Genomic DNA, 13,983 nt, shown 5'->3' with positions numbered 1-13,983 from the left:
CTTCCACTTACTTGTATGAAAGAACCTTTCTGGTAGCTCCTGTAAGGCAGTTTGGTATCACTACATAAATGTGGGATACACCAAGGAGAAGCAATAGACAACAGCATGCAGTAATAAATTGCTTATAAATAATGATGCTTTTTTATATGGATGAAGCTGCTTTTGAGTTTGCAAACTGTCTTACTTGTGTACTAAAAACAAAAATAGACTGTGCCACTTCTATAGATCTGTAGTTTTTTTCTGTGAAGATCTATGGATTTGGGTCTTCAGTTACACTTACTCTGCTTTTTCTGTGCCAGAATGTGAAAGGGGTGGGGTGGGTGGACAGAGAAGAGGATGCTGCACAGAAGTGCATTTCTTCTGGTTTTAAGAAGAATGCATAGGAAAAGGTTTAGTTAGTGTTTAAACACTGGCAAAAAGGACTACAGGGATAGCAGACAAGATATGGCAGGTCACCATAGTAATTAGTATCAACCAATGAGAAAGGTCATGCTTCCTGGTTTAGGACAATACTTGAAAAGGGAGAAGGGTTTAAAAAGATTTCTGTAATTCAATTTGGGCTGGACGGGGGAGAAGGTCAAACCAAGAACTTAATATGTGGTTGTGTGTGTCCAAAAGCAACAAGGAAGACTTCACTAGTTCAGTTGTTATTGAAATGCTGGTGGATGTGTGGATTCCCTGGGAGGAAGATTTTTGTCATGTTTCTGAGTTGCTGCCCAGATTTTGTTGGTGAATAGCATTAGACGTTTGTGCATTATTAAGGTGAGTGCAAGCAAAGTGGAGTTGGAACTCATTTCAAAACAGGAACTCCTTTAGGTTTGTACGCTTTAATTCTTTTCTCTCCTTGCACGATGTGACAGTGAATGAGGGTGTGTGTGTGTAAAGGAACTTGTCTTAGCACTGGTCTGTTTCAGAGACCATGTATGGGTAAAGCAGTTCGGCTGGTTCAGCTCCTGCTCCTCCCTCTCTGGGAGCTGAGCAGAATCTCTTCTGCTGAAAGGGTTGTTCCACTTTCTGCTTTCTATATTTGTCCAGCAGAGCACACTGGCTCACCAGGCAGTGTGGCTGGCCTGGTGGGCATTTGCTAAGCAGAATTGAGAGCCAGGGCTTACAGTCTCTGTTATGTCCATCTGTCTGTCTGTCTCCACCTCTCTGGATATGACTGGTGTTCCAAGTGAAAGGCAATCTGTTTGTGGTTGTTGTTTTTTTTAAACTGCAGTTCATCCAAACTTGGGAGTCTAGGGACTGGAAATGGAGGAGTTGTCTTGCAGGGGCAATTTGTAGTGGGTGCCAGTGGCATCAGAAAGACCCAGATTTAACCTCCAAAAGACCTGCTGTCTTCTGGGGTGGGGGATTTTAATCTCCCTTCCTGCTTTGGGGAGTGATTAGCCAAGGCCCATATCCTTCCATAAAAGGTCTGTTGTCACTGTCTGCCTTGAAGATTAATGAAAGCTAGATCCTGTCCTGGAAGATCTGAGTGCTGTGTTTGCTTGTTATGGGCAATGGGGATTAATGAGGAGCTAGACCCTGGCCTGCCTAGTTTGGAATCAGGACTTGGTGTTCAGGGCTGGGGCCTGTAGGAAATACCTTGTTAGGAAGGGCTGGAAACTTGCAGCTAAGACTTCCCTGTGTGCTTGCGTAAACTTTGTGTTAAGACACTGCACACATTGGGATTACTATTCACAATTGCTTTTTAAAATAGTAAATCAGTTGAACAAATAGTGCAGAATGTCTGTTAGCTGCTACACTGTAGTAAACTGTTGATACAATCTTTGAGTAGCAGAAAGGTGCTCAAAATAGTGGCAGCAATTGAATACACCATTAACTGTGGCAATAAGTTTTTGAGAGGGAGAAAGAAGGCAATTGTTTATAGGGTACTTTTTCTAAATTTTAAGAAATACTGTCCCCTTAAAAATTCTGCTGTCTTTTGAATATCTTTGCAAATAGGCATCAGCCTTTTGTTTTTGGAATTTGAGAGAAGAAAATATTGTTTCAGTTGTGAAATTGATTTTAGCAAGAGTCTGCCTTTTCTGTTGAGGACCATCTTCTATGAACTCAGTTTGAATTATTTTTCTTTCCTACCACTGCAGTGTCTTCAATGTATTTCCTCCTGAGAGAGCTGTGTGTCTCTTGGATTTGGAAGAAGGACATTTTGTAGGCAAATTGGTGGGTCTCAGCTGCCTGGCAGTGTCAGGATTGTACTGATGGCTGCAGGCAGGGACCTGTCATTGATGTGTGACAGAGGGTCATCTTCTAGAACTGATTGAACTCAAGCAAATTAGTTGTGTGGCTGTTTTCTGATCACTGTTTGTTTACTACGCTGCAGTAGTTTTTTGCCTTCTTCTTGTGGAAATCCTGCAGAATTTGTTGTAAATATGCAGCCTGTGGCATGTTAAGCTTGTTGCCTGAAGTATCTTGGTATTTTGCCTAATTCTGGCATCCTCTGCTAGAATTAGGTCCTCTGCCCACCTGTCTTCCCACTTTTCCACTTGCTGACTCTCTAGCTGACAAGCTTTCATATAAATGAGTTACCAGTTAAAATAAATTCTTGGTACTGTTTGAGGCCAGTGATTGGAGTTTTGTGTTTCCTCAGCTTTCAGGTGTTTTCTTGTAGCATACTCACCATTTCCTCCAAGTAGTCTTGGAGCAGGACTATAACTAGGCAGTTTCAAAGGCCCCTTGGAGGTGCACTATTGCATGTTTAAAACTACTGTGTGTGTGTTCTGTGAAAGGTGCCATGATAATGGATAGAACTCGGAATAAATAACAAATATATGTGCACCAAAGGGATTTGAGTAATAGAATGGCACTGGGGAATTTCAGTCATACCGTTTTGTTTTAATCTTCCCAAAGGCAATCTATGAGAAAATTACATTGGTCAGAGCTAAGCCAAACTGTCAAGACAGGAAATCTTGTGTGCTGTATATACTTTTGTTTTTAAGGGAGAATACCCAATAATCCATTGTCTCTTGACTGTTACCCAGTCTGCAGAAAAGATTTAATCAGGGTATGAGACAAATGAAAAATTAACTTTTGTCTTATGTCCTTTGAAGATACTGAAATTCCACAAGAAGGCATAATTTTTTATTTTCTTCTTGCCCTATTGCTTGCTTTTTTCTTTTCTTTTTTTTTTTTTTACAAAAATAAGCCCTTTATAAATATTATAATTACACAGGTGCATAATAAAGTTAGGTTAAGGGTGGGCATATGGGAAGATTACAGGAATTTTAACTTAAGTCCAGTGTGCATTTCAAATTGATGGAACTTAAAACTGCTATTGTGAAGTATTTACAACTCCAGGAAGAGTGAATGAAAATTGAAAGACATTTACTTGTGATTTTAAGAAGTTAAATCATATTGTTTAATCAAGAATATGGAGTGACATGTCTCTAATATCTGAGGCAGTCCACTGACAAAAGAATTGGAGCAGAGAAGATGATTACATGGAAGGACATGTATATAGTTCTTACAAACATAGTGTTTTCTTAACAGAAGCAGTGGACACCTTGTTTATCACTTGAGGCCTTTAAAAAGCATCAATCAGTAGAAATTTAATTGTGTGAAATTCAGTACCTAAATCTGATGATCTAGTTCCATGAGTAATTTAAATGAGCATCTGCCAGTATTGCTCTGAAAGAGGTTTGTGCCATTTCTCATGCATTTTTCCTTTCCTTGGTGCTGCCAAGAACATCTGTGTGGTTGTGTAGTGAATTGAATCTAGGAGCATGTCTGGGTTAAAACTGTTAATTTCCTGTTGTTGGTCGTGGACAAGATCACACCTTGACCATTTCCTCTCTCAGGCTTGTTACACAGAGGCGGGATGGACAGCTGGTGAGGAAAGAGTTGTGCCAAAACTGTTCTTTTGGCAACAGCACCAGCTTAAACTGGATCTACAGCAGGAGTATCTCAATCTATTCCTCTGTATTTCTTCCCCGTTTCTATTGAATGTTATGAAGAGCTCATATCTAGTCTTCTCAGTTGTAAAACCTGAAAATACTAAGTGAGAATTGTTTGCCTGTGTTGCCTGCTGGGGCACTTATAATTTGGTTCTAGACAGGGAAGTCCTAAATGTTGTTTTAACATACTTCTTAATGACTGCAGTATTTGGTACACAGTGTTTGATGCTGCTCTAAGAAAGCCTGCTGTTCATTTGGGAAGAAATTGGTGAGCTTTTCTGATGTGAGGGCAGAGAGAAAATTATGTGCCACATAGAGTGCTGCATGTAAGGTTTTGGAAGTATAAGGTGCCTCCAGAATCTAGGCAGAAGGTATGGAGAATTCAGAAAGATATTTATTTTATGTCCATTCTGCATGCTTATGCAGCCAAAGCTGTATTAGAGCAGTTGTTTTTGCCATAAAGTTTATGGAGTCTCTTCCTGCTAGTACTGGAAAACTGCTAGCAGGTGTCATAGTGTGCCTTCCAGTAAAAGTGATGGAAATGAATTGATGGATGAGTGTGTAAGTGAAGAACATCTGAAAATACATGAATAAGACTTCAAGCAAGGACTGAACCTCTAGCTCTTGGCAAAGTACATTGACACTCTTGAGCCTTCTTCACCCATCCAGCTAAAATCTAAGATCAAATTATGGATTCAGCCTTGTACAGCAGGGAGAGTTTCTGAAGCTTTGGGAAGAGAGAGGAGCAAGCAGAGTTTGCTGTGCTGACACAAGAGTCAGTGAGCATCAACCACTGGAGATGAGCGGCCTGGAGAGGGTGTGTCAGGGTCACAGATGGACCAGGAGGATAGTTTGTGGAGTAAAAAGCTGCTGATATCAGCAGGAAAGGCATTCTATTAGTTGTATTCACTCGTTTGTAATGAGGAAGGAAAACTTCTTCGGACAGAGGAAAATTCATCTGAGGTGTGGCATTACATCTGTGATTGGTAGTCACACAAAAATGGTGCTTCATGGCATGTGTTAGTGTATTCACGTGTTTTCAGCAGATTGTAAATGAAAGCATTTTTTTAAAATAAGTTTTTCTGTATTATTTACACTTGTATGTTTCAGATACTAGATAAAGATACTGAAGAGGGGAGTAAATGTTGCAAAAAGAAATTAAATATATACAAATGATGTTTCAAATGATGACAAATGAGAAACCTTCAGAGATCTGGACTAGAAGCTTAGTAAGAACTGCTTTGCAGTGAAATGGCTACATTTTATTAAATTTGTATTTTAGAGCAAAAGTGGAACATTCCTAAGTTGATGTTCCCACAGCAATGCCAGCATTTGACTCTGATGGAGAAAAATAAATAGTATGAAATATTTTTTAGAGCTTCAGCTCTATACACCCAGTATTAAATTTCTTCAAGTGTAAAAAAAAAATAATTTGCTGTTAAAAGTGATTTGAATCAGGGTTCATTGGTTATAATAGAGCAGTAACTCCAATTCTTTGCAGATGTAAATGAGTGTAATTTGTATCCATTTACTTCTGCAAAGGATTTACCATGTGCCTGTTACAAAATAAAGATAAAAATGATTGAGCATATTTTTACTCTTTGGTTTGCAGGCGTGGCAATGGCAGATTCTGCACAGTAGAGTTCATGGCAATTATTTGTCTAATATAAGCCAAGCAAGACACATACAAGCTTCAGGTAAATCAGTCTTTCTTAGTTGTGCTTCTTTGAAATAAAATATAAATATTTATTCTTCAACATTTTTCAAATACAGAAATTCAGATCTACTCAGAATTTTGTATATGTTCAGTTCTGATCTTTCAAAACTGGGACACCTCAAAATTATTTTCCTCCTGAAGCTACAGTAGATGCTGGAAACAGCCATGTACACTGTGTCCTCCTTTGGCATTTTAGGTGTGGTAATACAGAATAGTGATTGCATGTGAGGATCTTGGTGGGAGACCTGCAGTACATCTTTATTCTCTATTTGCTTTTGAATCTATTCCCTTTTGTACAATCAGAAAAAAGGTGTGTTAGTATCTTGAATTTTTAACGCAGAGCTATGCAAGTTGTGTCTGTCTAAACATTGCACAGGGGTGGTTTCCCCATTGAGATTATTTTTTTATCTTGCCTTTAAAGATAGGTAAGTTCAAAGTATTAGTGTTCGAATCTTGTGGCTGAGATGGATGATGTTGTTAAAGTTCAGCTAAAGTTCAGTTGCTTCTAGGGGTAGATTTAGTGGTTAAGCTGAAAATATTGTGTTCACTAAAACTCAATCTTTACCCAAAAGAAGACCAAACTCTGCTGTATGTGATAGGTCTTCCTGTGGCATGTAGAGTCTCCATAAAGCAAAACATGAATGCAAGCTTTCTGACCTTCATTCAAAAAGTAAATGAAATGTTGCTTTAGTTTGTACCTTCTCTATTTGCAACTCCTGGTATATTATGAGAGGCCCTTAACACCATAATCTGGAGAGAGATAACAAACTAAAGTCTTTTGTTGGTGAGATTCTTTGGATTTTATTAACAGACAGATGTTTTTTGAAATTTTTTTTTTGTGAAGTTGTTCAGAAGGTTTTCAGCTGAGATGCAACTGTAACAATGTGATCATACCCCTGACTCTGATTAAATACATTCTGTCTCTAGTTTTCAAAATACCTTTTCACAAAGGAATAAGATTATTATTTCTTCGTACATGTTTGTCCATATTGTACAAATGGAAACTCTTAGGACCAAAAAGTTGCTATTCCGCCACATAGTTAATAATACAAGTTGTGTCTTCTAAGCCTCAATCCCATGTTTTCAACAGTAGATCATAGGATTGGTTTGTATTGTTAAAGTGTGTGTTTGATGCTTTCATTTTGGGTTGTAAGATTTAATGACCAATCTTGGAGCTGTTTGTGTTGTAAATGCTGACTAGACATGGAACAGACATTGCAAATATGATCAAATCCCAAATCTTGAGTATCTTATGATGTCCTTGTTAGAGTAACTTGAAACATAGCATTTTAAAAGTTTTCCTGTCTTTTCATCTTTATCTGCAGTGGTCCCAAAATGTGCACCTCTTCTATTCTTCATTCTGTTCTTCCTGTTACATCTGAAATTGAAAAAACTTACTTTCTTATAGTAGAACATACTGTTATGAGTAATTCAACTTCTAACTGTATAGTTTGTCTGCTACCCTGTTACCCTTAAGTGTTTGTGCTGGCAGCGCTGAGAAAAACAGTATTTGACAGCTCTGTCTGCCAAAATAAACTGAGCAGGCGCAGAGACTGATCTGTGGCCTCCCATTGAACAAGTAGCTTCTGGTGCTGAGAGGTTTGGGTGGTGTAAAGATTGCAAGTAGAAGGGCACTTCTCAGATAAAAAAGTTCCTTCGCTGGTGAGGTTTTTGTACCTTAGGAGTTCCCCTTGGTGTCTTTGTTGTGTGTTGCCTCATTGGTAAGGGCTGCTACAAAGTGATATTTTTGTGGGTTGTGGCTTGGGCTGTGATTGCAACTTCAGTGATTGAAACTTCCTCTGGTTTCTGTAGGACTCTCAGTTTGTAATCCGTGTAGTGTACTTGTTCCATCGCTCTTTGATGCATCCTTATCTCCCTCCTGTACTTCTTCCAAAGAAATAGTTCTTTCTGTATTCTCAAATTTTCATTATTGGTCACATGGGTTCCTAAAAGTATGTAAATCTGCAGTGAGCCCAGACTGAGCACTGATTTATGTGAGAGACTGTTGACGCCAGGATGTATCTGAGGCTGACCTATGTGGCCTGTTTGATCTGTTGGCCTCTTTAATTGCCAATGGTAACCTTGACAATCCCATAAACATTAGTTCCTGGAAAGCATAATGAGAAATCAGAACTAACTGGTCTAGACAAAGTGCTGACTATGACAGTAATTTCATTGATCAGAATCCATTAAATGATCTGGTATTCTCTTAGATGGTCCCAGGTGCTGGTGAGACAAAAGTTTTACCACTTAGTAGAAAAACAATATTACTAGATTTATTGGGCTCATATCCATTGTCTAGTACTTAGTGGATAGAGCCACTTGTTTTCATTACCGGCTGTAGTTCTATTTATATTTTATTGCATATCAAAAGTTGCAGCTATTCATCAGCAAGAGTATATTTTGTCACCTTTAGATCTGGCAGGGCTGTTAAATCTAAGCATGAAAGCTTTGTTTTTCTACATGGAGTACTCAGGTAGTGTCGGTAGTTCCTCCCAGCTTTGTGCAGTAGTTGAAAGTGACAACTTTCAACTTTTTACTCAGCTGCAGCACCTTAGTCAGGGGACAACTTCAGGAAAATTTTTATAAAAGCTGTGGTGAGAGATCTGAATTTACCCCATTAATTGTTTTGCTGACCGCACTAAGCACACTCAGGCACCTATGAAAGCAGTTGGCTCTCAGCATCAAATGCTGGCTGGGGGAAACCTACTTTGGTACAAGAGTTTACTGCCCCATCAGTTAATTACAGAAGTGACCACGCTGCACACATGGCTAGCAGCACCCAGCTGTATGTATGTGTGTCTATATACCTTAGTCTGAGGGATCCAAGATCCAGTTTTTCCTGAGAACAAACACAGTTGTCAGTTTCTTTGGCCTTTGGGCCAGGTTTTTCTGATGTATAAACTTGGATAAATTATTCAGTGTATTTATGTTCTGCTTGCAATTAAATAAACCATACTAAAATAATTTGTGATTTCATAGCACTCTCCCAGGCTTTCTACAGGTGGTTGTCAGATTTGCTGCTTGTTTTTTGAAGTTTTTATTGTCTTGGATTTTGCCTTTGATTCAGTGAAGTGTATATTTTTCCAAAGGTATCCAAGAGTTATGGGTTCCTCTGGGTAAGTTAGCTGCACTTTTGGTTTCTTTGAAGTTTTTAAATTAATTTGCTAGAGTGTTGCAGTTACATGTGCAAAGTGGAGATTTTCTTTTTAACATAAAAAAGTTGTTTTTATAGATATTCTTAACCATTCACAAGATCAAGTAACTGTATATTTCATTTTATCTGAAAGCTGATTATCTAAGGAATATAACTTAGCATATGAGCAAAAAAATTTATGTTACATGTTGTTTTGAAGACATTAGAAGTTAGGTATGAAGAAGGTCTGTTAGCAGGAATCTAAGACCCTTTTTTTGGCCATAAACAGATGTTTTGTAATTAGACTTCAGAAAAGCAGAGGAATGTGGTTGAGGTGAAAGAACTGTCTTAAAGTAATGTTTGCCTCAGTCACGAATTGGAGCTTCGTAGTCCAGAATGTTATTGTGAAACAGAACAAAAATAAATATGTGATGTGTTCTCTGAACAGTAGTCAGTTCTGAGTAATATTCTAGGAAAGAAAAATTCATAATTTTGAAAATACACATTTCAGATAACTGTATTATGTTTGTCAGGATTCATAGTTTGGGTTTTGTTTTCAACAAATATTAGAAGAAAATGTGTTTTGTTCTTGTGTTTAGGATTCTTTATTCCTTTAGAGGCTTTAGTACTTTATTAAATAAATTGAACAACTAGAATTTAGAAGAATTGAAACTTCTCAAGAGATCTCCCTTTGAAAAAGAGGGCATGAGTACGTGTGATAAATAACCAAGTATATTGCATGGCAAGTTAGAAGAGGATGTGGCTCGCTTATTCTCACTTACTAAAAAAAAATGTAGAGCAAAGGTTAAGTAGGGGACTACAAAGCAGTCAAAATGTGGGAGCTCAGATAGCCTTGTATAATTCTGCTTGCTGGTAGATGCAGTTATTAGCTTGGTAACTATAAATAAGTAAATAGATTCAGATTTTCTGTAAAATACTGCTAGACTGACATGAGTGTAGTTCTGCAAAATAACCCAGGAGGATGCAGAGAAGAAATTATTGGTGGGGGGGAGAAAAAAGTCAAGAAACCTCACAAATAAAAAAATCCCAAGTTTGTTTTTAAATACAGACCAGCTTATGTTGTATGGTTCCTGGCTGATGATTTGCTCAAGATGTAGAAATAACATTTTTTCCCTTGTGTTGTTCAATTCTGTGTTTCCTAATTCAGCACTTTTGGAGACATTTCCATTTATGCAGTCATACACTAGAGTTCCCCTCTGCAGGTTCATGGTCATCTGTTAGTGCTGCAGCTGTCAAAATAACATCATACAGCAGTTTAGGATTGTGGCTACTGCTATTGGTAGCTGCTAGTGTAGTGACAGCCAAAAGACCAAATAGGTGGCATAAGTCCCCTGAGCATTGCTAGGAAACTCTAAGACTTCTGTTTTCAGCCATGTTGTGTTTGCAGTCCATTTTTGTGCACCCTTTCATTTACCATGTATATTTGAAATACACAGCTTCAGTTTTGATGCTATTGAGGGTTGTTGCCAGCTCACAATGGCTTCTGTTATTAGAAATATGCTCACTTTCTCAGTCCTCAGTGCTTTACCAGGAGGAGTTCACATAATACTCATTATTATCTGATGTTAACTCTGGAGCCCTCAATGTGTGTTTTTTTTAATCTTTTAGAGTGAAGACTGGAACGGCTGGACGGAGGTGCGTAGCTGCAGGTATGAACCAGCTAAAGTTTGTATCCCTCAGTTGCATAGTGGAGCTTCCTTGTTAAGGTTTAGAGAGATGTTGTTTTACATTCAGTGATGAAAGCAGTCATTTTCCACTGCAATGAGCAGTGCTCCCTGAACCTTAAACTCTGCAGTTTCCTGCCTTTGTACTGCCAAAGGGGGTTGGGAGTGTTAACAGTTCAGGGCCGTGAGTACTGAGTCAATAGATGTCTTTAACTCCATCTGTAATTTAATAATTTTAGAAACATAACTGCAAAGTAGAAATGCATGTCTTGCATGCATTTGTTCTGGTTAAGAAATAGTAATTTCTTGACCAGAACAAATCTGCAGTATTCTGTAATACATGAAACCCGAAAGGTGACTATTAGTAGAACAACTTCTTCTAGGATTATGTGCAGTAGAACAGGAACATAGTCCATTATGAAAATGCATGAGTCTAATGTGAGGATCTTTTGGTGCAATTTTCTTCATGCTAGAAGTCCAGTAAGGGTGTAGTTTCATGTGACAGCTGAGACAATTGCCCCTTCTCAGTTTCCAGCTCAGAGTTTAGTGCTGTGTCCTTTGGTTATGTTTGGTTCTCATGGTAGCTTGCATTATAGATGGAGTCAGCTTGACAACCCAGTAAAAAGCTCTTCTGTGATCAAGTTGTTTCTCTGGTTTAGGAAGTTGGAATGATTTACTGTGTGGTCAGAGGAGTACAAAAGAACGTATCAGACTGTTTGTACTGTGCACCTCAAGAATTTCAGTTAATTTCTGAGACAATTGACCTGTAACTACTGTGTTAAGTAACACTATCAGTATCACCACAACCAAAGTTTGGTGATTTTTTTTCTTCCAGTGAATTACCTCTGCTGTGGCAGAAATACTTAAGGTGTGTTTTGGTCTGTAGACAACCACAGAGAATTGAGTTTTTATATTATCTTGAGGAAAGAGTTGTTTTCTGCTATGGACAGACATTTGCTACAGTTTTCATAAATGTTGGGAAGGATTTGGTTATGTCTATATCAGAAAGAAAAACAAATTTGTCTTTAAAGTGCAGGATATCCTGTCTCTCCATATGTTACTCATCAGGGTAGAAAGATCTAAAGCTGGTTTAAGAAATCCAGGAATACCTTCATTTTCAAGTGATTTTTTAGAGAATTGGTGATTGACCCCTGTGTTTGGAAGTACCACTTTGAGGACATTTGTCTTCAAGCATTGTGTGGGTTTCAAAACACTCAATTTCTTTTCTAATGAGTGGTGCTCTGCTCTTCCTGCTCCTTTGCTGTCCATTAGGACGATACAGAAGACTGAAAGAGAGAATACTAATTATTAGGTTTGTGGCTTTTTTCTGAAGAATTTGCATCTTTTGAGACAGACTAAACTGATTTGGCCTAGTTTTTCAAACTCATGGGGTTCTCCAATTGCAAAACCCAGGTCCAGAACCAATATATTTGGATTACTTAAATAAAAAACCAATCAGATATTTAAATAGCAAGATAATCACCAAGTTTCTGGTTGATGAAAAGAAGTTGCTTTGTTTTGGTCCAAGATTCGTGGTTTCTCATCTTAAGAGCAATGTAAAGTTGAATTCATCTGCGTAAATGTGAGTAAGAAAGGTGACCAAATGGAAGAGGATGGAGTCTTTTCTTGAACATCCAATAATGGTATATAAAATTGTTTGTATATATTCCAGTATGAAATGTCTCATCATGGTTAACACTACAGAGAAATATATCAGGATGTACAGAGATATACATCAGAATAAAACTGATGGCATTCTACTTCTGGTCTGATACAGAGAATAAAAATGAGGAGTAGTCAGCTTTGCGATAAGGAGTCAATCCTACCTCTGTGTTGACTTTTGTCATATACACATTTACCATGCTGAAACATGTCTGCGTTCAAATAAAATTTCTGCATATATGAACCCCTTCCAAAATGGAAGTCTTTGGCATGGAGATAAAAATGGGCATTAAAAGATTGTAGATTGTGATCTTAAGAGCCCTCTCCATCCTTAAAGGTTCCATGACTAGAGTCTAGAGAGAGACTAGGCTCTTGACATGATGTCATGACAGAGTTCAACCATTTACCTAACACTGCCAAGTCTGTCTCTAAACCTGTCCCTACACGTTTTTCAAGTACCTCCAGGGATGGAGATTTTAACACTTCTCTGGGCAGCCTGTTCCAATGCTTGACAAGCCTTTCAGTAAAAAAATTGTTCCTAATATCCAACCTAAACTTCTTCTGGTGTGACTTGAGGCCATTTTGTCTGGTCTTGTTACTTGGGAGAAAAGTCTGACCCACACCTCAGCACAACATCCTTTTAGTAGTTGTAAAGAGAATAAAGTCTCCCTTCATCCTCCTTTTCTCCAGGCTGAACATCCCCAGCTCATTCAACTTCCCCCTGTAAGACTTGTGCTCTAGAGCCTTCCCCAGCTCCATTGCTCTTCTCTGGATGTGCTCCAGCACTTCTGTGTCCTTTTTGTAGTGAGGAGCCTAAAACTGGGCACAACTCTTGAGGTGTGGCCTCACCAGTGCCAAGTACAGGGGGACAATCCTGGTCCTGCTGGCCACACTGCTGCTGATCCAGGCCAGGATGCCATTGGCCTTCTTGGCCACCAACATGCTGGCTCATGTTCAGCTGCTGTTGACCAACCTTCCTAAGTCCTACTCTGCTGGGCAGCTTTCCAGCCTGCTTCCCCCAGCCTGTAGTGCCACGTGGGGTTGTTGTGACCCAAGTGCAGGACCTGACACTTCACCTTGTTGAGCTGCACAGTTGGCCTCAGTCTGTGGATCCAGCCTACCCTGATCTCTCTGCGGGGCTTTCCTGTCCTCCCTCGATCAACACTCCCACACAGCTTGGTGATGCCTGCACACTTGCTGAGGATGCACTTGATCCCTTCATTCAGATCGTTGGTAACGAGATTAAACAGGACTGGCCCCAGTGTGGAGCTCTGGGGATCACCATTCGTGACCAGCCATCAGCTGGATGTAGCAGCATTCTGCACCACTCTCTGGGCCCAGCACTCCAGCCAGCTTTTACCCAGCAAGGAGTACACCCATTCACATCATGGAAAATCACCCTGTCCAGGAGGGTGCTGTGGGAAACAGAATCAAAGGGTTTATTGGAGTTTAAGTAGAAAACATCAAAGTCTTTCCCTCATCCATTCAGCAGGTCACCTTGACATAGGAGATCACGTTGGTCAAGCAGGACCTGCCTTTCAGAAACCCCTGCTGGCTGGGCCTGATCCCCTTCTTGCTCTGTGTGTGTTGTGTAATGGCACTCAGGATGATCAGCTCCATGACCTTCCCAACCCAGAGGTCAGGCTCACAGGCCTGTGGTTCCCCAGTTCCTCCTTTCAACCCTTCATGTAAATGGAGTGTAACATTTGCTAACTTCCAGTCAACTGGGACCCTCCCAGTCAACTGAGAGCCCCTGTCCAAGCTACATTTCAACTTTCTTTGGGTAATGTGCAACAAAAAGCTTTCCTTTGGATAAAATGAAATGAGAGAGAAATAGTGACACTTTTTGCAATATAATATTAACAGATTCTTGTTTATCAGTATCTG

General features: G+C 39.3%; 1 protein-coding gene across 23 annotated transcripts in view; it reads left to right on the top strand.

Annotated features, from left to right (window-relative positions):
• CELF1 (CUGBP Elav-like family member 1) overlaps positions 1 to 13,983 on the top strand; it is a 65,687-nt gene that overhangs the window by 6,124 nt on the left and 45,580 nt on the right. For 16 of the 23 annotated variants that reach the window (XR_010364720.1, XM_064424865.1, XM_064424882.1 and 13 more), the window contains exon 2: positions 10,379 to 10,419. Coding sequence is in view for 13 of the 23 variants with exons in the window: in XM_064424865.1 (XP_064280935.1) it covers positions 10,379 to 10,419 (41 nt within the window). In the remaining 10 variants the exon portion in view is untranslated. Of the gene's footprint in view, positions 1 to 3,155; positions 5,594 to 10,378; positions 10,420 to 13,983 lie in introns of those variants that run through there. The other 7 variants (XM_064424879.1, XM_064424881.1, XM_064424877.1 and 4 more) reach the window with 5 other exon arrangements.

Source organism: Passer domesticus, chromosome 6 (genome assembly GCF_036417665.1).
Source record: "Passer domesticus isolate bPasDom1 chromosome 6, bPasDom1.hap1, whole genome shotgun sequence".
NCBI classification, from domain to species: Eukaryota; Metazoa; Chordata; class Aves; order Passeriformes; family Passeridae; genus Passer; species Passer domesticus.
This window is presented reverse-complemented; position numbering and strand designations above follow the sequence as displayed.